Genomic DNA, 26,950 nt, shown 5'->3' on the forward strand with positions numbered 1-26,950 from the left:
CAAGTCTGAAACCAAACTCATGATTCTCCACACTATTTTGCATCCCCAGTAATATCCAAATCTTGCCCAATGTTCCCTAGGTGGGCAACACCATTATCTTGCAAACTAAGACACCAAGTCTTACAAGTCAGAAATATGATTCGTCTCTAATATCTTCTTACTCATCCTAATCCTACTCCCATCACTCTCCTTCTTGGCACCTGGCATAGCTGCAATTTCACAGCTGTTTGTGTCATCATGTAATTATCTCCCATGAAGCAAGAACCCTATTTTTACTCATCATCACATTGCTGAGCCTAGGACAATGTCATACTATTGTAGACATTTGTTTTTTTTTTGAATGGATGAACTAATAGATGTTATTAATAGAAGACTCATTATGTGCCAGACACTAAATATTTTATAAAAATTATCTTCTTTAATTCTTGTAACAGTCCTATTAAGTAGGTATTATTGTTGTTGTGGTTACTGTTGTTATCCTTTGCTTACTGAAGAGGAGACTATGACATAAGGACCTTCTTTTTCCCCAAGGTCAAGCAGCTTGGAAGTGGTAGAAGAGGGTAGATTCAGATTATTTGGGTTCAGAATATGATTTTTGTACTGCTCTGCTACTCTGTCTTAGTGGTTTTCTAAGATAATCTCAAGCTAATGGGCTAAAACTTACCTGAATTTAAAACAAACCCTTTAACTTATGAATGAAGTCCATGGAAAAAGCCACATACAATTAACGTATGCTCAGAAATCTCCAGTTTATATATGGTTATCATGGAATAAATTCTAAATCCTTTTGCCTGAAATTCATCATCTTCCATGATCCAACTCCTTCCTTCCTTTCAAGTCTTTTTTTCCCATGACATCCTGATGCTCTAATTTGGGAAGTCATGAACTAGATCAATTGTGCAGGCCAATTCTGGCCCACCACCTGTTTTTGTATAATAAATAAAAGTTTACTGGAGAATGGCCACACATGTTGGTTTATACAATGTCTATATCTGCTCTTGTACTATAATGGCAGAGTTAAGCAGCCACAGCTGCAAGAAAGACCGTATGGTCCACAAAGTCTAAATGTCTGGAATTTTACAGAAGTTTGCCAGCAACTACACTAGACCTCTAGAGTAGTCTAGTTCAAAAGAAATACATATAATAACTACCACTGATTGAGAGCTGGGTTCTTTCCAAACACTAGCCTTTCAAAAGGGGTATTATTATTCCTGTTTCAATTAAGCAAAGAAGGCAGAGAGGGAAAGAAAGAGAGGAAAAGAGGAAAGAAAGAAGACAGTTCAAGCGAGGCTCAGAGGTGAAGTATCGTGAATAGTAACACAGCTAAGTGAAGAAACTGGGATTGGGATCATGCTCTATGACTCAAAAAGGCCATCCACTTCCCACTGTGCCTACTGTTTCCTTTTTCCTCAACAGAACTTGGGATTCTATGCTGCTATGATTTACCATGCTACTCTTCATCCTCCACAAAATGCCAGTTCTTTCAAAACCTATCACTGCCTGGTGAAATCAGATACATTCTGGGAGGACAATCTCAAATGCTACTTCCCCCACTAAGTCTTCCCAGATTACCTGAAGCTAGAGAAATAATCCATCCTATAATTGCCCATAACCTCTCAGTCATGTCCTTGTGACCCTTAACACTTTCTCTCCCTAAACTTATTGATAGTAAAAATCAAGTCTACCTTTATATCCTGTAAAAAACCTAGCACAATGCCTTCCACAGAGGAATCACTTAATAAATGTTTATCTAATGAGTAAATGAACCTAGATTTAAAAATTAGGACGTTTCCAGTTTGCATTTTTAAATAAAATATTCGAAGATTTATTTTCTTAATTATTCAACATAAAAATCCAGAGTGTAATGTAAATAATAGAAATGTCTTCCTTTAGTATTTTTAGTATTTTAGCCTACTTTTCTTATAAAAATAAAGTTTAGAAGAAATTAAAATTCCTAATAAATACATTTAATATTTTCTATCAGTATTATAAAAAAATTTGATATTAGAATCATTTGCATTACATGTGTTATTTTGTTAGGATAGAAATACTCTTTGTAATACCTAAATTAACCAAAAAACTAAGTTATTAGAAATGAAGAATAAATCAAGTATCAATAATGAAATGTTATTTATTGCAAGAATACACTGAGACCACTGATGACGTTTCCAAGAACCAGTTATTTTTGAAGTTCATTGTTACACTAAGCTGAATGCTCAATGTCATCACTGTGAAAATAACATAACTTTTAATTCAAATACTATTTGTAAAACAATACACAATTTAAAAGTTTTAGAATCCAGTTTGATGTGTTCTAAGGTTTTCTATATAGTGTATATAAGACTTAATAGTCACATAGTAGAAATTATAACGAATTAAAAAGAGTTAAATATATTCAAATCAGACACCTACCTGCATTACCTTCTGTTGAATCTCTTCTAACTGTGTGCGCTTGCTACGTTGCCTACAAACTTCCTGGTAGCGGGTATATTGCTCTCGGAGTGAATCTAATAATTTCATAACCTGTGGCTGTGCAAGAAGTTCATCATCCATAGGAGACCATGAAACCCCTCCGTCTGAGCCATTAAATCGACGCTGCTGTAATTCGGATAACAATTCATGCCCTTTACAAATAAAAGATACTTGAAATTAATATCTGTAAAGAAATGTAATTCTCACTTCTCAATATTCCCAATTCTAGTCCCTTGTTTTTAAAACCTATCTACCTACATATCTACCAGGTTATAAATGGAATTTAAAAATTTATGTATCACAATAAATAGGAAAACTGTACATATTAATATGTATATGTGTGTATGTGTGTGTACATATATGTTATGTAACTAGATAGTATATTAAAATGCTATATCACATATCACAAATATACACACCATAGAAATACTATACTACATATTAAATATGGCATATATACGGTTTATATATTTTTTCTATCAATCACATTTTTGTTATTGGTGAATTCATTACTCAGGATACTGTGCCAAACAATCCTATTTCCCTGTAGAGCAAAATTATACTGTGGGATTTCTGTCTGATGGTACTAATCCAAGTAATATGTTGTAGGATTTCAGTATTAATCCATATTCTCAGTCACAGCATTTAAAAAAAAGGTGACAGTATAACAAATGAATGATTAAAGGGAGAAAAGTTTTTATTACAAGTACAAAATAATATTTATATAATCTCTATTTATAAGAATCTTCACAATATATTAACTGTGAATAATAACGGGCCATACTAGTGTTAGAACTGCAATGAATGTGACTCAATTACAGCAAACTCATGTAGAAAATCCACTCATACATGAGAAACTACAATTGTAGAATGTGCAACAACTAAAGCTGTAGATATTAAATAATTTTAAAAGTAAATAAGGTAAAAATTGTTTTTGTGACTAATATTCAGGCATCAAAACAATCCACATATTTAAATTCTCTTCCTTATTTAGAATAATATCCTAAATTTAAATGGCTTTCAATATATAGCAACTGAACTTTTACTATGGTTTGGAGGTATTTCTAATTTCTAAAAGTACCCATGATTGTTCCAAACCTCTTTGTTTTATACTCTCTTTCAATACTTACTTTAAAAGTTAATAGCATATAAAATAGGACCTAGTAGCATATAAAATTAAATTTACAATAGAAATTGTAAAAGTTTCTTAATTCAATGAATTAAAATAAAAAGCTTTCAAGCTGCTAAACATATATATGGAATTAAGTTTTAAATCTAGAGCAGTATTTTTACTGACAGTCTATTGTACCTGCTAAATATATAATAATTCAGAGATTACAAGTATTTCTTTGTTCTCTAACAAATTAAGCTGTATATCATACTGGAAGAACTTAGGACACCTGAATCAATACAACAAATATATTCAGAATTTACTTCTTTATTATTTATTACATTTTATAATTGGAAAAATAACTGTTCTAAAGGTTTGTGCAAAGTCTTTTTATATATATTCATAAAAGCTATGAATATCAGAATACATTTATTTTTTTCTACTTTGACAATTGCCACCCTTAATTATTTTCCTTGTCGATATCATTTTCATTAGAGAAGCAGCATAGCATAATGATTTCAAAGAGCATGCTTTGAAATCAAACTGCCTAGGTCCAAGTCCCAGCTCCAGCATTTACTAGCTATGTAACCTATATAAGTTACTTAACGTTTTTATGCTTCAGCTTTCCCATCTTAAAATTGGAATGACAATAGTATCTATTTCACAGGACTGAAATGAGTTAACATATGTAAAGTGCTCAGACAGTATGTGGCACACAGTAGGATTAGAATTATGAGCTATTATTAAAAAAAAGATCAGAAATAAAATTGAGGTATTTCAATTGGAAAAAATTACAATTTGATTCTCCTAGAGTTTGTGAAACTGCTACTAGAGATATTTGGGTTGGAATATACATATCAGGCAGCACTACGTGCTTGCACTATGTGCAAGGCTTTGCAAGGTGATAAGTGTTTTTACATCGATGATTATAAAACAGTAGAGCTTTGGCTTTGGATTTAGCTATGGAGAGAGAGCTTAATAGTTACTTGATCTTCGGCAAGTCATTTTCTATTGCTAAGCCTTGGCTTCCTCCAGTACAAAATAGATAAAATAATACTAATTATCTCAAAGGCTTGTTAGGAGAATGAAAAATAAAAATACATAAACACAATGTCTGGCACATAAGGAGTGTTCAATAATTCTCATAGCAACCCAGTGAAATAAAAATTTTCATCTTCATTTTATAGATAATAAATTAAATCCAAATTAAGAGAGAGATTATTATTAATTTTTAAAAATATTATAAAGCTGGGGTTCCCCCCACCCCCACCCTGGGCCACACAGCAGGAGGTGAGTGGCAGGCCAGCAAGCATTACTACCTGAGTTCTGCCACCTGTCAGATCAGTGGCGGCATCAGATTCTCATAGGAACACAAACCCTATTGTGAACTATGCACGCGAGGGATCCAGGTTGCGTACTCCTTATAAGAACCTAATGCCTGATGATCTGAGGTGGAACAGTTTTATCCTGAAACCATCCCTCACCCAGTCCACAGAAAAACTGTCTTCCACAAAACCAGTCCCTGGTCCTCAAAAATTTCCCCTTGAGTTCCTTCCACATGTACCACATTCATGCTGAATTCATGTTTATTTAATGAACGAATCAATCCAATTGGTTTATTGGATTATTATCACAAATATTTTTTAAATCTTACCTGTCTGAAGAACTGTTTCAGGATCAACTGATGGAAGAAAGTTTAAATCCACAGACCTGGAAAACACCAAAGGAGTAATTTTCAAAAGGCATATTTCTATCAATGTAACTAAAAATTCCTTTACATATAAAAAAACAGAACAGGGGCACAAAAGTATGAAAATCTGAAGCATACCATCCTACCATGCTAACTTCTCTCAAGCATAAGGAAGCCCGTTAGGAAAAGTAAATACTAGTAGCCAGAGAAATACCAACGTAATAAATCATAAAACAACTACTTGGAAAAATATAGTTTACTGTTTTTAGTCATAATATTATTTCAAATATATCAAAGAAGTCCATTTAGTATTTATCCAATGAGTATTTGTTTCAAAATGAAGTTTGTCATATACTAACCCAGAAATGTAACATTAAAAAATGCATGCAGCCATCCTCCAGACAAAACTTTATTTACCTACAGCAATCTTTGATAGCTGTGAATATTCTGTCTTATATTCCAGGGGTGTGTGTGTGTGTGTGTGTGTGTGTGTGTGTGTGTGTGTGTGTCCTAGCAGTTGTACTCTCTTCCCTAATCATACTTCTTGTGCAGCTAGCTGGACATCTGCCTTTATTTTCCTAAACACATACAGGAAAGAAAAGATGAAGGAAAGAAAGGGGACAAGGACCTTGCTGCTGTAACTGACTGGTCTCGTGCTAAATTTTTCACTTTTTGTCAATGGATCTAGGCCCTCAGATGCTTCCTGAGGATTGACATAAAGAAAGTTGAAAAAAAAAAGACAGTTGATAAAAATTTGCAAGAGGAGGGACTCTATTATCTGGGATCTGGGGTTTAAAGGAAACTAAGCAATAACACATCAGTTCCTTGAGGAGGAACTGGCAAATACAAGATTTTGATATTTCATGTAGTCATGGAAACCAGGACTTCCCAAAGTGTTTCCCAAAACACTGAACAAGATATGTTTGGTTTTTTGTTTTTTTTTTTGAGACGGAGTCTCACTCTGTCACCCAGGCTAGAGTGCAGTGGCGTGATCTCGACTCACTACAACCTCCGCCTCCCAGGCTCAAGGGATTCTCCTGCCTCAGCCCCCTGAGTAGCTGGGACTACAGGCACGTACCACCACGCCTGGCTAATGTTTGTATTTTTAGTAGAGATGGGGTTTCACCATGTTGGCCAGGATGGTCTTGATCTCCTGACCTTGTGATCCACCCACCTTGTCCTCCTAAAGTGCTGGGATTTCAGGCATGAGCCACCGCGCCCAGCCTGAACAAGATATGTTTTAAGGAAGCAATTAAACAGGTTTCTTTGCTGCACTGCTTCTTCAGAACCTTTAATCTGCATTATTCACCGTCATTCTCAAAGAGGGAAATACAGTCAACAGCACAAACTCTTTGACCATGGACTCATTTTCTATAGTCACCAACATGGGATGTCTTTCCCAAGGAATATAACTAAGAAACATCAAACTTACTCGGATGGACTATTCAAAAAACAAAGAAGTCCAGCTAATTTTCAAGTAACTCATGATATTTTCACTTCCTAAACCACAGCATATATGTGTGTGATATCTACAGACACACAATCACATATTTATATACATATACAAAATTTCATAATTTTACATTTTTATACGGCATCTGTAGGATGGAAACATTCCTAACTGCTTGTGGTGACTTTAATCAGATTTACATTCAAACCATTTGTTTTCACAGTTTGACTTTGTTTTAATCAAGATTTTGTGTTAAAACTATGATCTTACACTTGAAAACTTGATATGTGACTATATTTGGATTCAAGGAATAACAAGCATTTTATTAAGGTTCCACTGTTATCTTCAAGGTCAGATTCAAAGGAGACAGATCGGATGACAGGGAACACCAGGATTCTTTCACATTTCCTAATGAAAAATTACTGTTTTAGTGACCAGTAATAATCAAGTGGCCTGAATAGTTAATTTGCTTGCTAAAGTGCTTTTTATCTGAGGAGAAGGACTTGGTGTACCAACAGAAAAGTGAAAGCTGACAAGGTTGTAAAGTTCAAGGGAAATCTGTTAACATGATAAATCTAGGTAGTTACATTCAGATAATACCACTCAACTATTCATTGCATATCATAAAACACTAAATTCCCCAATTTGAATTCATGAATATCACATATTTTACAAGAGCAGAAAAAGTTCTATAAGCTAGACATTTAAGTGCTAATGTATTCAAATAAGGTTATAATAATTGTATTTCAAACTGAAACTTTTTTCATATTCTTAACCAGGAAAGAAGATAACTCTAAAAAGGTAGAAAAGTGTTTCTTTTGAAAACACGTTCTTGAAACATTTTACATAGTGTCAGAAAAAAGTAAATACATTACTATTAATTTAAAAATGAGCCGGGTGCAGTGGCTCACGCCTGTAATCCCAGCACTTTGGGAGGCCGAGACGGGTGGATCACGAGGTCAGGAGATCGAGACCATCCTGGCTAACATGGTGAAACCCCGTCTTTACTAAAAATACAAAAAATTAGCTGGGCGAGGTGGCGGGCACCTGTAGTCCCAGCTACTGGAGATGCTGAGGCAGGAGAATGGCGGGAACCCAGGAGGCGGAGCTTGCAGAAAGCCGAGATTGCGCCACTGCACTCCAGCCTGGGTGACAGAGCAAGACTCCCTCTCCAAAAAAAAAAAAAAAAAAAAAAAAAAAAAAAGGCTTTTGTGAAGAAACTCTGATTCAAACCAATACGTTTTACATGTAAAGCAAATTCAAATTCTCACGAATATTGCACATCAATTTTGATTGAATGAAGACTTTGTTTACTGTAGTTCTTTTACCTTGCATTAACAACAGAGGTATCTTTTATCAGAATAATTATAGTTTTGCAAGGATATAACTGCATGCCACTAGCCACCTACCTTTCTTTCTCTTGCTGATTTCCTTTATCACTTCCATTGTTAATCAAAGCAAGTTCATCTAATAATGATGTAGATTCCTTTGTAAACTTCTCAAAAACCTACAATATGAGTTTTATTAACATACTAAGAACAATCTTAAAAATTAATATGTAATAATGATTGCCAGTTAAGAGCAATAGAATTGGCCAGCTAGGATTTGTTTTCCTTCCCCGGCAGTTCGTGCAATTCTACCACCAGAGCACAACAATGTACACAAGAGAAGACAAAACTGTTTCCTAAAGCAATGAATAGTTTCATGGATAAATAATTTTTTAAATTTAAATACATCAATAAATTATCTTCATTCTCCATTCAGATACGTGTTTCTTTGAGAAACATTTGCATTGATAACAGTTCTAACTACATACATGTAATTTAGAACACGCTAAGTCTCTAATAACAGTTACAGAACACTTCTTTATGTTATTCTATCACCAGCACATGTTGGTTTCATATAATAGTTGTTATATACATGCATGTAGCATTTAAAATTAGTTATAATTTTAATGATTTCTTCAAATATTTCTGAAAAGGAATTTGGGCAAGTCTGTTTAAACGTAAGTAATGAAGTAGACAATCACTTGACTAACACCACTTTTTAAATATGGTGGAAATAGGCTAGGTGCAGTAGCTCATGCCTGTAATCCCAGCATTTTGGGAGGCCGAGGCAGAGGGGTTGCTTGAGCCCAGGAGTTCATGACTGGCCTGGGCAACATGGAGACTCCATCTCTACAAAAAATAAAACCTTCGTCAGGCATGGTGGCATGCACTTGCAGTCCCAACAACTTGAGAGGCTGAGGTGGAAGGACTGCTTGAGCCCAGAAGTTAAAGGCTACAGTGTGTGGTGATCATGCCACTGCTTTTCAGCCTGGGGCAAGACCCTGTCTCTAAATAAATAAACTGGGTGGAAACAGAATTAGTTATCCATTCAGAGATAACCAAAAGTTCACCATTCTCCAATAAAATTATCATTTAATCTAAAATGAGTTAATCTGACGTTTGTTCTTTCAGTAGTTCAATTAAAAAAAATCAAATTACACAGAGTTGCAGATTTCAGAAGTCTAGAATGCCAAAGACGATACATTTTCACAAATGAAAATGCTTAATCTGTCAAACTGCTCTTCAAGTTGATAATTCAAATTAATGTTTAAATATCCTCTGAAAATGGTATAGCAACTAGATCACCTCAAGAAATTATGCTACTGTTGGCTGGGAGCAGTGGCTCACGCCTGTAATCCCAGCACTTTGGAAGGCCGAGGCAGGTGGATCACGAGGTCAAGAGTTTGAGATCAGCCTGACCAATATGGTGAAACCCCGTCTCTACTAAAAATACAAAAATTAGCTGGGCGTGGTGGCGCGTGTCTGTAATCCCAGCTACTCACGAGGCTGAGGCAGGAGAATTGCTTGAATCCCAGAGGCAGAGGTTGCAGTGAGCTGAGATTGCGCCACAGCACTCCAGCCTGGGCAACAGAGCAAGACTGTCTCAAAAAAAAAAAAAGAAAAGAAAAAAATTATGCTACTGTTATTCTAACTAAAAATTTTACAACCTTTACTGATGCTACTAATGACAGAACAGTAATAGCTAAAACTTATACAGTGCCACTATATCATGTCTGGTGCTGTTCTAAATGCTTTATATGTATATTCATTTCATTTTACCCATAATCACACAAAGGTAGGTACTATTACTATCACCATATTACAGATGTGGGAATCAGGCCAAGGCAAGATTAAACGCATTGTTGAAGGCCTAGCAACTAGAATCAGGATTCTAATCAAGTAAGTCTGACTTCACAGTATTTGTCTATTACGCTATAATGTGGTATGCACATATTTCTCCATTTTTGTAAAAAGAAAAATAATCTATATTTTAATAGACTAAAATGATAAAGTTATCAAAATATATCTTATTTCTACGCAATAACATTTTATCTCATTGTAATATACCAACCAGCCTCTTATTTAACCAGTCCATGTGATCATAGGTGAGACTCCCACCAAAATCTTCTGTTAATTGGCATGGTTCTATATAACGAGTCAATTTGTTGGCGGACACTAAAATAACCTATAAAAAGGTTAAAAGAAAAGAAACATTTAGTAACCCACTATTAAAATCCATGAAAGTAACCAGGAGGTAAAATTAGGTTGAAATATGCAATATTGTTTCCAACATGATGATACATTATCATTTACTTAATACAATATTTAAAACCAATTCAATAAGTTATAGATACCTGATAAAAAATTCATCAAAAACTTCTTCTAATACATTTTAAAAAACAACAGGTACCAGCAGTTCAGATGAAATATTTTCAAAAATATTTTATCTTGTTTCTTTGTAATAAAAATCAATAATCAATTCCTTAATACAATGAAGTAATAAAAAATTTTCACATCATCTTAAAATTAGCTAAGGACACTAAAATGATAAGCCCTATGAAGAGTAAATGTAGCAATCAAAAAGTTATCCATTTTAAAGTTTTTCTAATGTTCCTTTGATTACATATAAACAAAACAAGTCCTCCGGTTGTAGAGTATAACCCACAATAACGTATGCCAATATTTAATTTTTAGTAAAAATTAGAAGATCAGAGTATTTATAAACTTGAAACGCACATATTAAAATGCTAATCTTTTAACTCTAAACTTAAAAAGATTTCAAATACAAATTAAATAAGTACCTAAGAAACCACTGCAGAACTAAATAAAACTTCAGTGAAGATACACATGCATATAAAGCAAAATACATCTATGGAAGAAAGATATTCAAATGGTAGTGTTAATACTAAATGACATATGGAAATGTGAATTTATTAAAAATGACTTGATAAGAAAAATAATGTGTCTGGCTGGAAAGAGCATCATTGCCACTCTCACAATAACAAAAGCCAGACAATCTGCAAAATTATAACTTTTTCTGGAACTCCTAAGAAAGCTGAGGTTACAGGGAAACCTGTAACTAGTTTGAAGTTGAAGAGAAGGCAAGCACCACAGAGAGAAAGGTGAAAGGGGCTACCACAGAGCGCATGTGCGAAATTTTTGGAACTCTTCTGTATCTTGATTATGGCAAAAATTATGTGACTATATGTGCTTGTCGAATCTCATAAAACTATATGCTAAAGTATGAATTTTACTTCACATAAATTATACCTCATAAAACTGACTTTAAAAAAATTTAAAAAACAACTTAAGGAGGACTTGTGGAAGAACTCAAAAGGAGACAAATGAAAATTTAGAAACAGACACAATATGTAAAACAAGGTACATCCATACTGTATATGAAGTTATAATATCAACAATAAATAAGGAGAAATTACCAAGACTGCTTTGCCGGAAGAGGGAAAATTTCATCCTCAGGAAGATACCAAAAACATTGCATGAAAAATTCATAGAACTATGAACTCTATCAAATTTGAGTGTACAACAAATTGCTATTCATAACAATACATTCAATGGAAATTAATAGTCTTAAATATTTATATGAGGAAACAAAGCCTAGTGAATAATGAGCTAAGTGACCCATCTAAGAAGTCAGGAGAGGAAAAAGAATAAGTCCAAAGAAAACAGAAGAAAGGAGGTGAAAAATCAGAAGTAAATATAAATTAAGATATTACAGGGGCTCAAAAAAGCCGAAACTTATTTCTTGAAAAGACTAATGAAATCAACAAACTTCTGATAGGAGGAAGCAAGAAAAACAAAGTACAAATAAATAATGGTAGCAACATAAAGGAGAATACAATTTCGTTGATAGCACTGGTTTAAAAGACATTAAGGACACAAGACAATTTTGTGCCAATACCTATAAACTTAGAAGAATAGACATATTCCTATTAAAAAGTGTAACTTATCAAAACTGACATAAGAAAACAATACCTACAACCAATGAAGTGAATCATTAGATTCTTTATGTTTTCAGTAATCATGCTGTTAGTGATAGTTTTAGTATTGCCATTCTGCAATCACCTGATGAGGAACAAAGCCAATGAGTGAGATGGGATATTATAATTCTGCCATCCCTAACAACCTTAAGAAAATGGGATTTTTGGAAAGCGAGGAAGGAAGATGTGGGAGAGAAAAAGCATCCTTACGGTGCTCGTTTTAAATTGGAAGTATCAGTTTAAACTCCACAATATATTTCATTTTAAATGAACACACACACACACTCTCGCTCTCTCTCTCACACACACTTATATGTATGTGTATTTTCTAGTTGTGTCCAATGGAAGGTTTAGAAATAATGACCAATTTTGTAGAAATGTATGTTCCTAGCATCCAGACTGTGATCTCTGAGTACCATTTCTCATTAAAAAGAATCAGGTTTTGTTAAAATAGCATTAGTCAAAAAAAAATAATAATTTTAAAAGAAAATAAAAGGAATCACACCATGATGAGTGAGCTTGGAACATCTTACCCAGACATCAAAAAAGCTATCAAAGACTACTATGGTTGTGACGAAAGGACATGAAAAGGCTTCCACTGACCAAAGATGTGACAAGTTACACATCAATAAGAATAATAAATGCCATGAATCGAAACATTAAATATGCTTAAATCAATGAGTGCATACTGATACAAAAGAAATAATGACCATTGGACTAAGCTAGAGAACACACTTATTATAATGAAAACGAGACTGGGCACGGTGGCTCATGCCTATAATCTCGGCACTTTGGGAGACCGAGGCAAGAGGACTGCTTGAAACCAGGAGTTTAAGACCAGCCTGGGCAATGTAAGAAAACCCAATCTCTACAAAAAAAAAAAAAAAAAAAAGGTGTTTACTTGTAGTCCCAGCTACTTGGGAAGCTGAAGCAGAAGGACCACTTGTTTCCAGGAGTTAGGCTGCAGGGAGCTATTATTGCACCACTGCACTCCAGCCTGGGGGTCAGAGAACCCCATGAAGAAAAGAACGGAAGGAAAGGAAGGGAAAGAAGAAAGGGAAGGAAGGAAGGGAGGAAGGAAGGAAGAGAGGGAAGGAGGGAGGGAGAGAGGGAGACAGAACAGCAATAAAGAGAAACAAGCATTTATTTCACTTTTCATATACAAACTGTATTACTGGATAGACAAATAATAAGTTTCTCATTATAAAATGATTCCAGCTAGTAAATGAAGAAGGAATAATAGAACTAGATTATCATTTTATAATTTTTAATGAAGTAAGAAATCTAGACACTGAACATTAATGGCTGCTAACATCACAAAAAAGACAACTATTACAAATCTCATGATCAAGGAACACATCACCACCTGTGAAGAGCCTTAGAAAAAGGAAATCAACTCTAAAACTAATCACTGTCTAAATCCAACTATCAATTTATAAAAACACATGTAAATTATACCACAGGGATACTTTCAGAAATATGCAGACTACTGGAAACTCTATAGGACAAACAATTTGGTCTCTTAAAAAAATGTATACGAGAAAGAGAAGCTAAAGATTAAAAAGCTGCATTTAATAGACATATACAGAATCTCACAACCAATAATAAGAGAATTACATGTTCTTTTCAAGCAAGTATGAAATATTTTAAAACTTGACTGTATATTAGTGCATAAGAAAGCCTCAGCAAATTTCAACGGAATATATAACATAATCACAAAATTAAGCTAGAAATCAATAATCAATCATATCAGCAATCCGTATTACTGATTTCTAGCTCACTGTAGTCTCTGCCTCCCAGGTTCAAAGGATTCTCCTGTCTCAGCCTCCCAAGTAGCTGGACTACAGGGGTGTGCCACCATGCTCGGCTCATTTTTTTTTGTTTTTTAGTAGAGACGAGGTTTTACCATGTTGGCCAGGCTGGTCTCACATTCCTGACCTCAAGTGATCCACCTGCCCTGGCCTCCTAAAGTGCTAGGATTACAGGTGTGAGCTATCGCATCCGGCCCACAACTCTTTTTTTGGGATCCACAGAAAGGCTTTCACACTAGGGAAATTAAACACAATCAGATCCCAGAAAAGAACTTTTCCTTTCTCCAAAAATGTCAAGCAATATATTAATAAGATATATAACTATATATACTAAGAATGAAACCAAGCAATATACATTTATTCTATGAGTAAATAAATTACTTGCTAAATTGAGCATGAATTCACATCTGAAAAGATAAAATCCCAGAGCACTCTCTCCTGAAAATGCAGGCCGGGCACGGTGGCTCATGTTTGTAATCCCAATGATTTGGGCAGCCAAGGTAAGAGGACTGCTTGAGCCCAGGATTTCGAGACTGCAGTGAGCTATGATCATGCCACTGCACTCAAGTCTAGGCAACAGAGTGAGATTCTGTCTCAAAAAAAATACAAAACGTAAGGATGGTCTTTTTGCTCTTCAACTGCATCTTATTTAACGTAATAGTCTATTTAAATACTGACAAAAATCTCTTTTGAGAAATCCCACTATCATGTCCCTTATTTATTTTTAATTTTCCATAGGTTACTGGGGTACAGTTAGTGTTTAGTTACATGAGTAATTTCTTTAGTGGTGATTTGTGAGATTTTGGTGCACCCATCACCCGAGCAGTATACACTGCAGCATATTTGTAGTCTTTTATCCCTTGCTTCCCTCTCACCCTTTCCCTCACGTCCCCAAAGTCTATTTTATCATTCTTATGCCTTTGTGTCCTCATAGCTTAGCTCCCACATATCAGTGAGAACACACGATGTTTGGTTTTCCATTCCTGAGTTACTTCACTTAGAATAATAGTCACCAATTTCATGCAGGTCGCTGTGAATGCCATTAATTCATTCCTTTTTATGGCTGAGTAGTATTCCATCATACGTATAATATATATATGTATATATATGTATATGTGTGTGTATATATATGTGTGTATATATACACATATATATATATCACATATATATATCACAGTTTCTTTATCCACTCAATGATTGATGGCGACTTGGGTTGGCTCTATGATTTTGCAATTGTGAATTGTGCTGCTGTAAACACACATGTGTAAGTATCTTTTTCGTATAATGACTTCTTTTCTTCTGGGTAGATACCCAGTAGTGGGATTGCTGGATCAAATGGTAGTTCTACTTTTAGTTCTTTGAGGTATCTCCACACTGTTTTCCATAGTGGCTGTACTAGTTTACATTCCCACCAGCAGTACGGAAGTGTTCCCTGATCACGGCATTCACGCCAACATCTGTTTTTTGATTATGGCCATTCTTGCAGGAGTAAGGTGGTATCACATTGTGGTATTGATTTGCATTTCCCTAATCATTAGTGATGTTGAGCATTTTTTCATATGTTTGTTGGCCATTTGTATATCTTCTTTTGAGAATTGTCTATTCATGTCCTTAGCCTACTTTTTGATGGGATTGTTTGCTTTTTTTCTTGCTGATTTGAGTTCATTGTAGATTCTGGGTATTGTCCTTTATCAGATGTATAGATTGTGAAGATTTTCTCCCCCTCTGTGGGGTTGTCTGTTTACTCTGCTGACTGTTCGTTTTGCCGTACAAAAGCTCTTTAATTTCATTAGGTCCCAGCTATTTATCTTTGTTTTCATTGCATTTGCTTTTGGGTTCTTGGTCATGAAATCTTTGCCTAAGCCAATGTCTAAAAGGGTTTTTCCAATGTTATCTTTTAGAATTTTTATAGTTTCAGGTTTTAGATTTAAGTCCTTAATCCATCTTGAGTTGATTTTTGTACAAGGTGAGAGATGATGATCCAGTTTCATTCTCCTACATGTGGCTAGCCAATTATCCCAGCACCATTTGTTGAAAAGGGTGTCCTTTCCCCACTTTATGTTTTTGTTTGCTACCCCTTTTACAATAGCTGCAAAAAAATAAAATACTTAGGGATATACCAAACCAAGGAGGCAAAAGACCTCTACAAGACAAACTACAAAACACTGCTGAAAGAAATCACAGATGACACAAACAAATGGAAACACATCCCATGCTCATGGATGAGTAGAATCAATATTGTGAAAATGCCCATACTGCCAAAAGCAATCTACAAATTCAACACAATCCCCACCAAAATACCACCATCATTCTTCACAGAATTAAAAAACACAATTCTAAAATTCACATGGAACCAAAAAAGAGCCCGTATAGCCAAACCAAGACTAAGCAAAAAGAACAAATCTGGAGGCATCACACTACCTGATTTCAAACTATACTATAAGGCCATAGTAACAGTGTCATTGTTTCTTTGTTTTCATATTTAGAATCATAGGATTATTTATTTCATATTTAAAATCGTAAGATGATAAATCACAGGATGAGTTATTTCTGGGTTCTCTATTCTGTTCCATTGGTCTATGTGACTATTTTTATACCATACCAGCACAGAACCCAGAAATAAATCCAAACACTTACAGACAGATGTCCCTTATATTAAACTTAATTTTTAATAATGTGTTATTGATTCACTTAACAATCATTATTTAGTGGAGCTAAATTTATTTATTAGAAGACATGTGTTTTAGTGTTGGGAATATGAGGATGAATAAGATATGCTTCTAGCAAAGAAATTATCTTTTCATTTGTTTCTTTGCAATATTTCTCTGCAATATTCCAGAGACAGTTGTGTAATGCACAAGATGTAGAATAAAGTTTTCTGCTTTGTTCTAAGGCCTTTGTTGAAAATACCCTAAATGTCATTGCTGCTTTTGTCATAACAGCATAGAGGGCCAAAGGCTTTACTAGAATACCCCAAATGATTTCCAAACCCTTTTACTAGGGAAAAAACACCATTATTTTACAACTGAAAACATACAAAACTAGAAGCCATTCATTCCAGGTTTGTGCCCTAGTTCTGCCATAAATTCACTAAATTTGTAGAAGACAATCTAAAGGAATTCACCACTCCAAGCTTATTCCCCAATCTTTTGAAGAAGCCACCTTCATTAAATTATCTATGATGTTTCTTTAAGCTCTAAAAGGACATAATTCTAATGAGTTGTTATCTGATACATTTAATTTGGGCCATTCTCTCTCTTATATTACCTATCTTGTCCAATGAAGAGCTCTTGTCACTTTTCTATCCACACTGGTTAGCCTTACCATATGTATTCCTTTCTACTTTTATAGTTCCTAAATGCACCAAAATCATTGATAAACATGTTTCAAGTTTAACAAGCCACACGGAAATTTTCCAGTTAACAGTTACATACAACAGAAGTTTATTTCCATGTGAATAATTCTCTTAAAAGCTCTTTTTCCTAAAATTAACTTAAATGTAAACAGTACAGATTCACCTTCTTTTATGACATAACACATATTTAAGAGTATATTATCCTTTAATCAAAATAATTTTTTTAAAAAAATTGACCAAGATTACTGCTATTATGTTTTTACCTATGCAAAATAGTTTTAAATAAGGGAAGGACACAATTATGGAGAGCTACAGAAAACTCATTATTATAAAACATTTTATACAATCCATATTCTTATAAAATTCACTGGTGGCTATTAAAAGTTAAAACAGTAGCCCTGCCATGTAGACATACAGAATTGTATCAACACCAAAGGTATCTCAAAGTTAAATAACGTATGTCGGGGAAAAGCAACAGTTTGAACAATCGGCAGACTCACAATCACAATAATTTCCAATTGACAACTTACAGAACTATCTACTGTGATGAAACATCTCAGTTTCCACTGCAATAATCTCATTTTTGTTTAAGAGGGTGAAGGTGAGGAGAAAGGGCAGAGTAGGCTGGCTAAAGAACAATAAATGTTTCCATTTTACTAGAAACATTCTTTTAGAAAAAGAATGAAGGGAAAAGACATTTAAGAGTGTGCAATAGTAGGAAACATCTTATTCTATGCATATGCTTTTCGCCTAACAATCACCTTTACAAAGTGGGTCAGGATCAGCATGTGTAAGAGGAAAGAGAATCCCTCCTTCCAGTGCACTGCAAAAATACACCCTGTTTACAAAGGTGAAAAACTGTCCACCTGCTTTTGGAAAATTACACCACTTACCAGGATACAACATATAAATAATAGACAACTGCTTCCCAGAGGACAAACCAAGTTTGAACAAACAGACAATTCAACTCCACTCCAATGATGGCAAACATCACAGAAAGGTGTGATTTCACTGCTGTGAATTTGCTCGTGAAGACCAAATTCAAATGTGCAAGCAAAAGTAAGAAACCATTTGCAGGGCGGGATTTAGGCCTGAAGTAGAACTGGAATGCTGAAAAAGGAAAACTGTGTAGAGATTTCTAGATGTTTGAAAAGCAAAAACTCGAAGAAAACAGAGAAAACTGACACATTTCAGGGTAATGCAACAAAACAAGATTAGGAATCCCAGACTAGGTGATTTTCTATAAATTGTTTCATTACAGCTTTTTAAATTACAAAATACTGGTAGGGCTTCCTATATTCCTTTCTGTTACAGTCCTTAAAGAGACCACTAAATTTCCATAGATAGCAAACCTATATGAAAGTTTAAATATAAAGCAATGCAAATCAAAGGATCAGTTTTATCTTATTGGAAATGTTCTATTACCTGGCAAAGAAGAAAAAAACAAAGAAACAAACATAATGAAAAAAAATTTTTTTTGAGAGTTTTGCTCTTGTCACCCAGACTGGAGTGCAATAGCACGATCTCAGCTCACTGCAACCTCCAACTCCCAGGTTCAAGCAATTCTCCTGCCTCAGCCTCCCGAGCAGCTGGGATTACAGGTGCCCACCATCACGCCCAACTAGTTTTTCTATTTTTTTAGTAAAGATGAGGTTTCACCATTTTGGCCAGGCTGGTCTTGAACTCCTGACTTCAGGTCATCCACCTGCCTCAGCCTCCCCAAGTGCTGGGATTACAGGCGTGAGCCACTGTGCCCAGCCCATAATCAAATTTTTTTAAAGTCCATCCTCAGAGAGCAATTATCAACTAAAAGTAAGAACAAAATTAGGAAAGATTCCCCCTCAAAATCATATTGAGATCACATGTATTACGTATAATTCATTTTCATCCTATGATTCTAAATATGAAAACGAAGAAACAATGACACAATTGCTGAAAATTCTAAAGAAATATTTTCCAAAGCTACAAAAAAAGCTTCGAAAATCTTCAGTGAAGTGATTAATGAGTAAGAAATAACACCGTGAATTAGAGCACAAATATTTAAAAGTACAAAATGGCAAAAATATATATAATTATATTAGATTATATTAATTTAAAAATTATATGGTTATTTTCTGCAAAACCTTCTTTTAAATATTTATTGACATTGTCACCTGTTCTAATTAAGTGACCAATTGATAGAAACATCATATTCTAACTTAAAGACAAACCTTTAAAAATCAAACAATTCATTGCCTGTGAAGAAGATGGAACCACAAACTCAACATTTTCATTTCTCAGAAAATATTTAAAACAGTAAATTTTCTAAAAGTATCCAGCATTTCTTTAGACTAGCCTATTGTGAGTCTCTAAATCACTACTTCCCAGTTATGAAAATCTCATACTCTCCATATCATTCTACTTTTTTTTTGCAGAACATAATGAAGTAGTATATATAATAAGCTCATTTTAATTTTAAAAAGGATTTACTTATTAGTATTACAAAATTAACTAAATTAAAGCAAACTTCATAATAACACACCTTAAACAATTATTTTTTTTTAGAGACAGGGTCTCTCTCTGGCACCCAGGCTGAAGGGCCACTGCACCTTGACTCTTCAGCTCAAGTGATCCTCCCTTCTCAGCCTTCCTAGTAACTAGGAATACACAGGTGTGCACCACCATACCTAGCTTTTTTTTTTTTTTTTTTTTTTAATTTTTTGTAGAGGAGGGTTCTCATTATGTTGCCCAGGCTGGTTCCAAACTCCTGGGCTCAAGTAATCCTGCCATCTCAGCCTCCCAAAGTGTTGGGATTACAGGTGTGGGCCATTGCTCCTGGCCTTAAATAACATATTATACCAAGATAAAAATGTAAGACCAATTTGTATTTTTCCCACCTAACAAATGACATTAAGGATCTTCGGTTAATTTAGAAACAGTTATGTAAAATACAATGATTCATCACAAATCATTTATAAAGTTACCTTTCATGTTGAATTTTAAGATTACACATACATCACATTCAAAATGGTATTATGTTGGGAGGCCGAGGCGAGCGGATCACGAGGTCAAGAGATCCAGACCATCCTGGCCAACATGGTGAAACCCCGTCTCTACTAAAAATACAAAAATGTGCTGGGCATGGTGGCACATGCCTGCAGTCCCAGCTACTCAGGAGGCTGAGGCAGGAGAATCGCTTGAACCCGGGAGGTGGAGGTTGCAGGGAGCCGAGATCACGCCACTGCATTTCAGCCTGGCAACAGAGTGAGACTCCATCTCAAAAAAAAAAAGAAAAGGTATTATGCCATCAAAAATAGAGCGGAAAAGCTATTTTCATGACCTGATATTTGAAATTTTAACTTTTATACTTTTAAAAAACCTAGCTGGCTTGTTTTTGTAATCTTCATATTTCTTTTTAAGCAACTATATATGAGAAAAAGTTTGCTGTCCTGGACTGGTAGATAACTCTTTGAATGTGTAAAAAGTCTTTTATTCTCCAAAAATGAAGAACCAAATTTGGTTTCATCACACTGCATACTATGTTTTTTACCATTATTTTTAGAGTACTAAAGACATCTTGATATGCTACATAACAATTTTATGAAACGAGTACAATTTACACATTTAGTAATAATTGTCTTGAGGCAAATTTATAGGATTATCATCCTTATTCTCCTTAAGTTGTCATGTATCAATTATCAGTGACTCTTATGGTTTGTTATTCACCAGTGGTTTATTTGAAATTGTTTAATAGAGAAAGTCACCAAACTGATTATGATTTCCAGCTGAGTGATAAATCTGAGCAACTGACAAATCTCCCAAACTAGTCAACTAATATCTGAAAGTTTTCAAATTAATATATTTTAAGTAAAAAAAAAAATATTTTCTAAAAGATACTATTAAAAATATGATTCCTTCATTAAGGATATAAATCCTCTGGAACAATTTACAAAATGATGTAGGAAAATGCTAAATAATGTTGCTCTCGGCTTGGAATACAAAGTTTAAAGAGAGACTGATACTTACTTTGATACTAAAATATCAAACTTCAAGAAACAGCTTATATTATCTTGCAGTGATCAATGCAGTATGTCACTGATATCCAAAATCAAGTTTTACAAAATATCCTCCTATCAAAAAATAAAATTCATCTATAAGAAAAACTACCTAAATCTCAGAAACAGGCAGACATTATTACTGAGTGTTCTTTCATGCAGTGGTGGGTTTGTATCTTTGATTGACTCTCTATAGACTGATCAGTAGGTATTAAGCTCTGTAGGAGTAGAAGTTAACTTGTAGATTCTGTTTAGAACAAAGGCAAATAGGCTGGGCACGGTGGCTCACGTCTGTAATCCTAGCACTTTGGGAGGCTGAGGCAGGTGGATCACAAGGTAGGAGTTCGAGATCAGCCTGGCCAACATGGTGAAACCTCGTCTCTAGTAAAAAAAAAAAAAAAAAAAAAAAAAAAATTAGCTGGGCGTGGTGGTGCATGCCTGTAATCTCAGCTACTCGAGAGGCTGAGGCAGGAGAATCACTTGAACCTGGGAGGCGGAGGTTGCAGTGAGCCAAGATTGCGCCACTGCACTACAGCCTGGGCAACAGAGTAAGACTCCGTCTCAAAAAAAAAAAAAAAAGAATAAAGGCAAATAATTGTTGTCTAACGAGATTGATATATTTCCGTCCAGTGGAATAAGAGACAACCTCAAAGTTTATAACTTATGGATCTATAGAACAATAATTAGTTTTGTATCTAATTTGGTTGGCAATCTTTTCCTATAAAAACCTGGAATTCCTCAAATGCTCTTTGAACCACAGCTTACAAATTACTAGTAACCTCATTTATCAATGAATTGAATAATGTATTTGACTTATGCTCATTTTATATTTGCATTAGAGTCATGATTTCACCTTTAGGAAAACGACACTTTAACATATGCTTTATCAATTTCAGAATGTGGAGTGGATGAAATTCTGACTTTCATCAACTATTTTCAAATAGCCATCTCCATGAACATTCTAATATTTATGCGTACCATTAAATTTATGAAGAAAAACGTTACTAGTTGCGTTCAAAGTAGCTGTCATTTTACTAAGCAGAAATCTAAATCTCAAATCTATCCTCACATTACCAAAGAAATCTGAAATCTAATAATCAGCATAAAGGGAACAAGAATAAATATATATATATAATATATATAAAAGAAGGAAAAAAAAGATCACTACCCTGCACAAGAATTTCAAACTTTTGCTAAGTCCTTTCAAAGGCAATACAAAACATAAAGTTTTAAAAATAATAAAGCCCTACATAAATATTACTTTTCCCCTTCATTTTATACATGCTAGAGAAGTTAAGACAAGACAAATTAAATGACTAAACCACAATACTGTATTAACTAGCACATATCATGGTTCAACAAGTTTGAAGAGAAAGGTATTTACCATATGGTCTTTAATAAAACATTTGTGCAGGTTTTCTTTAATCTCAAATTTTAACTTGCAGAAAGATTAAAAACTTGTTTCTCCCTTACTCTCATTATTCCATCTGTAATTATAATACTTATCCTTTCCTAGTAAAACATTCCCCAAAAACCTACCACTGAAACTTTCATTTTGTAGGCACTGAGATGGTTTATTATTATTTCACTATTGCTAAGAATGTGCGTGCAAGATCCAGAATGAAAATCTGCCTTTGTATGTATTTCTGCACTTAGTAAAGATTCATGTGTGTATATATGTTCATACACATACTATTTTGATGTGTATGTCTGCTTGTACCTGTTTGTTGAAGAATATTTTTCTCACTCAAGGAAAATAGGTTTCTATAAAAACTGGAAAGAATCAGAATAAATGGAGCCAGGAGTGTTCTTGAAAGAAGAGCATCATGGAAGTCTTTGGTCCTGGATCCTACAATTATGTATAGTCTCAAAAAAGAACATGATTAGATCCAGTATTAACAGGTAAGAGAATAAAGCAATTTAGAATGGGTGCTGGTTAACATTAAATAAACAACACTTTAATGAGTGACAAAAAAGGAGAGTGGAGATCCCTTTGATAATTAATCTCTCCATTTGAGGACAAGATTAATGCTAGTATGACCTCAATTTTATCTTGTCATTAGACAGAATATAGACACTATCTTCAAACCAGCAAAACCTATCATAGTCACCAGGTACAATGCCGCTGAAGGATACGAAGTACTTGAATATAATATCTGAGTTGCTAAAAAGGAAAATGAACAGGTAGGTATCTATGTCAGAGATAGGAAGGATATACAGAGAAATATTAAGGTTAGCAACGAGAGATGAATATTCAATTGCTGATGAAAAACATTGGAGGAGTGAATAGCAAGGAGGTTACCTAGAAGAAAAAATTTAGAAAGTATCATGGGCAAGAAAACAAGAAATCATGTGGGAACAAGGTGTCACCAAAATGACCACTGGGTGTATACTTAATGAGCATTGTGGACAGCTGGTAATAAATCTTTGTTGCAGATAATTTAATTTTATAAGGTAAAACATACATTTATGCTTACAGGATCACCACTACTCTTAACAAAGTTTTTAAAATATTTTTTTAAATATTTACAAACACAGGCTTAATTATAACAGCCTAAATTATCCAAAATAATACCAAGAAAAATAATTTGCAATTAAACGAGCATCTATGTTGGATTTAATTATATAGAGCTCTAAGTCTCATTTAATGGATAGTGTTGAACTGCCCCCTTATAGCCGGGTTTGCCTGGCAGCGTATTAACCAGCATTTGAAATTACTCTCACCTCATTAGGAAATTGGGCTTTTAATAAGTGCCTAGCGCTTTCTTGAGAAAATATCCTAGCTGAATCTCTTCAATGTCTAAGAAAACGTATTGATATAAGAAGTTTTAATGCTTCTGTTTTAAAACAACAATCTATGACACCACATCAAGGTAGACAGAAATTCTGTCTTCTATTTTATCCTCCAAGATGCAGGGTATTTAATCACTATTAATTTCTATAACATAAGACCCAACTACCAGAGCATCTCTGAGCAGATGCCTATTTAGTTTAAGCAGGATGTGACAGGTGCCTCATAAAAGGGATCTTCCGTGGTACTGGGTGTTCACAGCTTTAGTTTCAGCTATTTGCCCCTGGTTCACTTTGCATTGTCTCAGAGCAACATTCCCTGCATGCCCCAAGGCCATGAACTGCAGACCTTACTAGCTGGCTGAAGTCTTCACTCACCATGCTCCTGACTCTTGAAGCAACATTCAGACCTCCTGGCTTCAGCTTTTACTTTCTTCCCTCACTATGCTTTTGTCTCTTTTTGTTGGGGCACAGTTTTCCAATCAACTACCAGGGCAACACCCTTCCTAATGTGATCCAGCAGCCTTGGTCATCTTCCCTTACATTACTGGCACACATCCTTCCACAAAGTCTACATAATAGTCAAGTCTACCAATGACAAAAGTTGAAGAGAAAAGTGGGAAAAAATTCTGGCTCCTACTTAGGATGTAGAAAGTTGGAAAGAGCATGGCTCCAACTCTTACATAACAATGACCAAAAAAAAATGCAAGTTAATCTGAAAAAACCACAACTTTTCTGAAGCCACTGGAGAGCTAAATTCACAAGGAAACCAATTAACCTGGAATCTAAGGAAAGATCTGCATCTTCAAGAAGATGGAACTGGAGTACTTGCTCACCTGGGAAAAATGCCAGACCTGATGCCAGCCAGGTAGGAATTTAGGTTAAAATTTTTAATGAATCACTAAGGCCAAATGTGGGCTAGTGTGAAAGTACAGAACTCATGGGAAGTATAGACACAAGAATTCATACTCACTTGGAGGCTGAATCTCCAGAGGAAAGATCTCTGCAGGAGTCATGAGAAAGACTGGAAATAAGAGGAATAAGAGATTTGAAAAAGCCTCTCTTGGAGCACAAGCCTGGGTGAGGGGAAGAGCAGCCACTAATGGAAAGGCATGAAGCACAGCCCAAAATCTTCGATGCTATCTCTCCTATGAAAAAAAAAATCTTAAGAGTGCTGTGGAAAGGACTGAAAATCCTGCTGACCTTAGAGGACAACTGAAGTCCCACCACAGGTGGAAGAAGGGAAAAGAAAAGACTATCACAGGGGAGGGAGTAGACACAGGAATATATTATAAACCCGAACTATCATAGGTTCCCAAAACTGGGGGAGGGGCAACATTACCCACTAGGCTGAGGGACACAGAGCCTGCCTAAGATTGAGGCTGAATAAGAACAACAGAGAATGCCTCTCTAACAAACACGGAATAACAAGGAACAGCAGCCTATTGCTGAGGGTCAACTGTATACAGAAAGACTTTCTCTGAGGCGCAGGTACAAAGGAAAGACCTAGAGCAGAGGGTAGAACAAATAATGAAAAAGCAAAATTCTCTGGCAAACCAGCCCCCATCTTCAACACAAAGTAACTCTAGAGAAATGAGAAGCCTGTTGTGCAATGAGGAAAATAATAGCAACAACAAAATCCAAAGCCAATTCAGTTCCTGGTTAGAACTCAACACTTCTCTTACGCTACCAAAAGCCTAGGAAAAGGGCAAGATGAGCCCATGTGCAGGCACAAATACTACCTACACCTCAGTCTTTACTGTCCTAAACAAGATGTCTAACATTCAATAAAAAATAACAAGGCACACACAAAAAAGGAAGGAAAATGACCCACTGTCAAGAAACAAAGCAAACAACATAAGTGGAGTAAGACAGATGCAGATATAAGGACTATCAGATAGGAAATTTAAGATATTGATGCTATAGAGAATGAAAAATAACATGCAAGGACAGACGAGGAATTTCAGCAAAGAGATAGAAACTCTAAAGAAAAGTCAAATAGAAATGCTACAAATCAAAAGCATGGTAATTTTCAATGGTCTCATCAACAAACTTAACACAACCAAGGAAACAAAGAGTGAACTTGAAAATGGATCAAGAGAAAATACCTAAACTGAAACACAAAGAGAAAGACACAGGGATAAAAATAAAACAGGAGACCAAAGAAAATGGTGAGAAAATTTCAAATATTGTATCATACATCCAAATGGAGTTCCAGAGGAAACAGAAAAAGAGCAGATAAAATATTTGAAAAGAGAATGTATAAGCATTTTCCAAAATTGATGACAGACATCAAACCAGATATCTAAGAAGTACAGAGAACACTAAGTGGAATAAATACCAAATAGAACACACAGAGATACAGCAAAATAAAACTGCTAAAAACCAGAATCAAAATGAAAAATCTTGAAAGTGGCTGAAGGGGAAAAAAGGCAAATAACATACACAGAGGACCAAAGATATAAATAACAGCGGCCTTCTTGTCAGTGACCATTACAATGAGAAGGCAAAGGCAATGAGACAGCACTTTTAATTTTATTTAATTTTTACTTTTTTTTCTTTTTTGAGGCAAGGTCTCACTCTGTTGCCCAGGCTGGAGTGCAGTGGCATGATCTCGGCTCACTGCAACCTGGGCCTCCTGGGTTCAAGCAATTCTCCTGTCTCAGCCTCCCGAGTAGCTGGGACTACAGGCACATGCCACCACGCCCGGCTAATTTATGTACTTTTAGTAGACACGGGGTTTCACCATATTGGTCAGACCAGTCTCAAACTCCTGACCCTCAGGTGATCCACTGCCTTGGCCTCCCAAAGTGCTGGGATTTCAAGAGCCACCACACCCGGTGAGAAAGCACTTCTAAATACAGTTGACCCTTGAACAACTCAGGACTGAATTGCACAGGTCCGCTTATAA

General features: G+C 35.1%; 1 protein-coding gene across 2 annotated transcripts in view; it reads right to left on the bottom strand.

Annotated features, from left to right (window-relative positions):
* The window catches only part of SESTD1 (SEC14 and spectrin domain containing 1), a 156,596-nt gene that overhangs the window by 32,236 nt on the left and 97,410 nt on the right, over window positions 1-26,950 (bottom strand). For both annotated transcript variants that reach the window (XM_004032876.5, XM_055380323.2), the window contains exons 6-9: window positions 10,123-10,236; window positions 8,133-8,230; window positions 5,238-5,293; window positions 2,413-2,624 (exon numbers count right to left, since the gene is read on the bottom strand). In XM_004032876.5, the coding sequence (XP_004032924.2) occupies window positions 2,413-2,624; window positions 5,238-5,293; window positions 8,133-8,230; window positions 10,123-10,236 (480 nt within the window). The remainder of the gene's footprint in view (window positions 1-2,412; window positions 2,625-5,237; window positions 5,294-8,132; window positions 8,231-10,122; window positions 10,237-26,950) is intronic.

Source organism: Gorilla gorilla, chromosome 11, assembly GCF_029281585.2.
Source record: "Gorilla gorilla gorilla isolate KB3781 chromosome 11, NHGRI_mGorGor1-v2.1_pri, whole genome shotgun sequence".
Classification (NCBI taxonomy): Eukaryota; Metazoa; Chordata; class Mammalia; order Primates; family Hominidae; genus Gorilla; species Gorilla gorilla.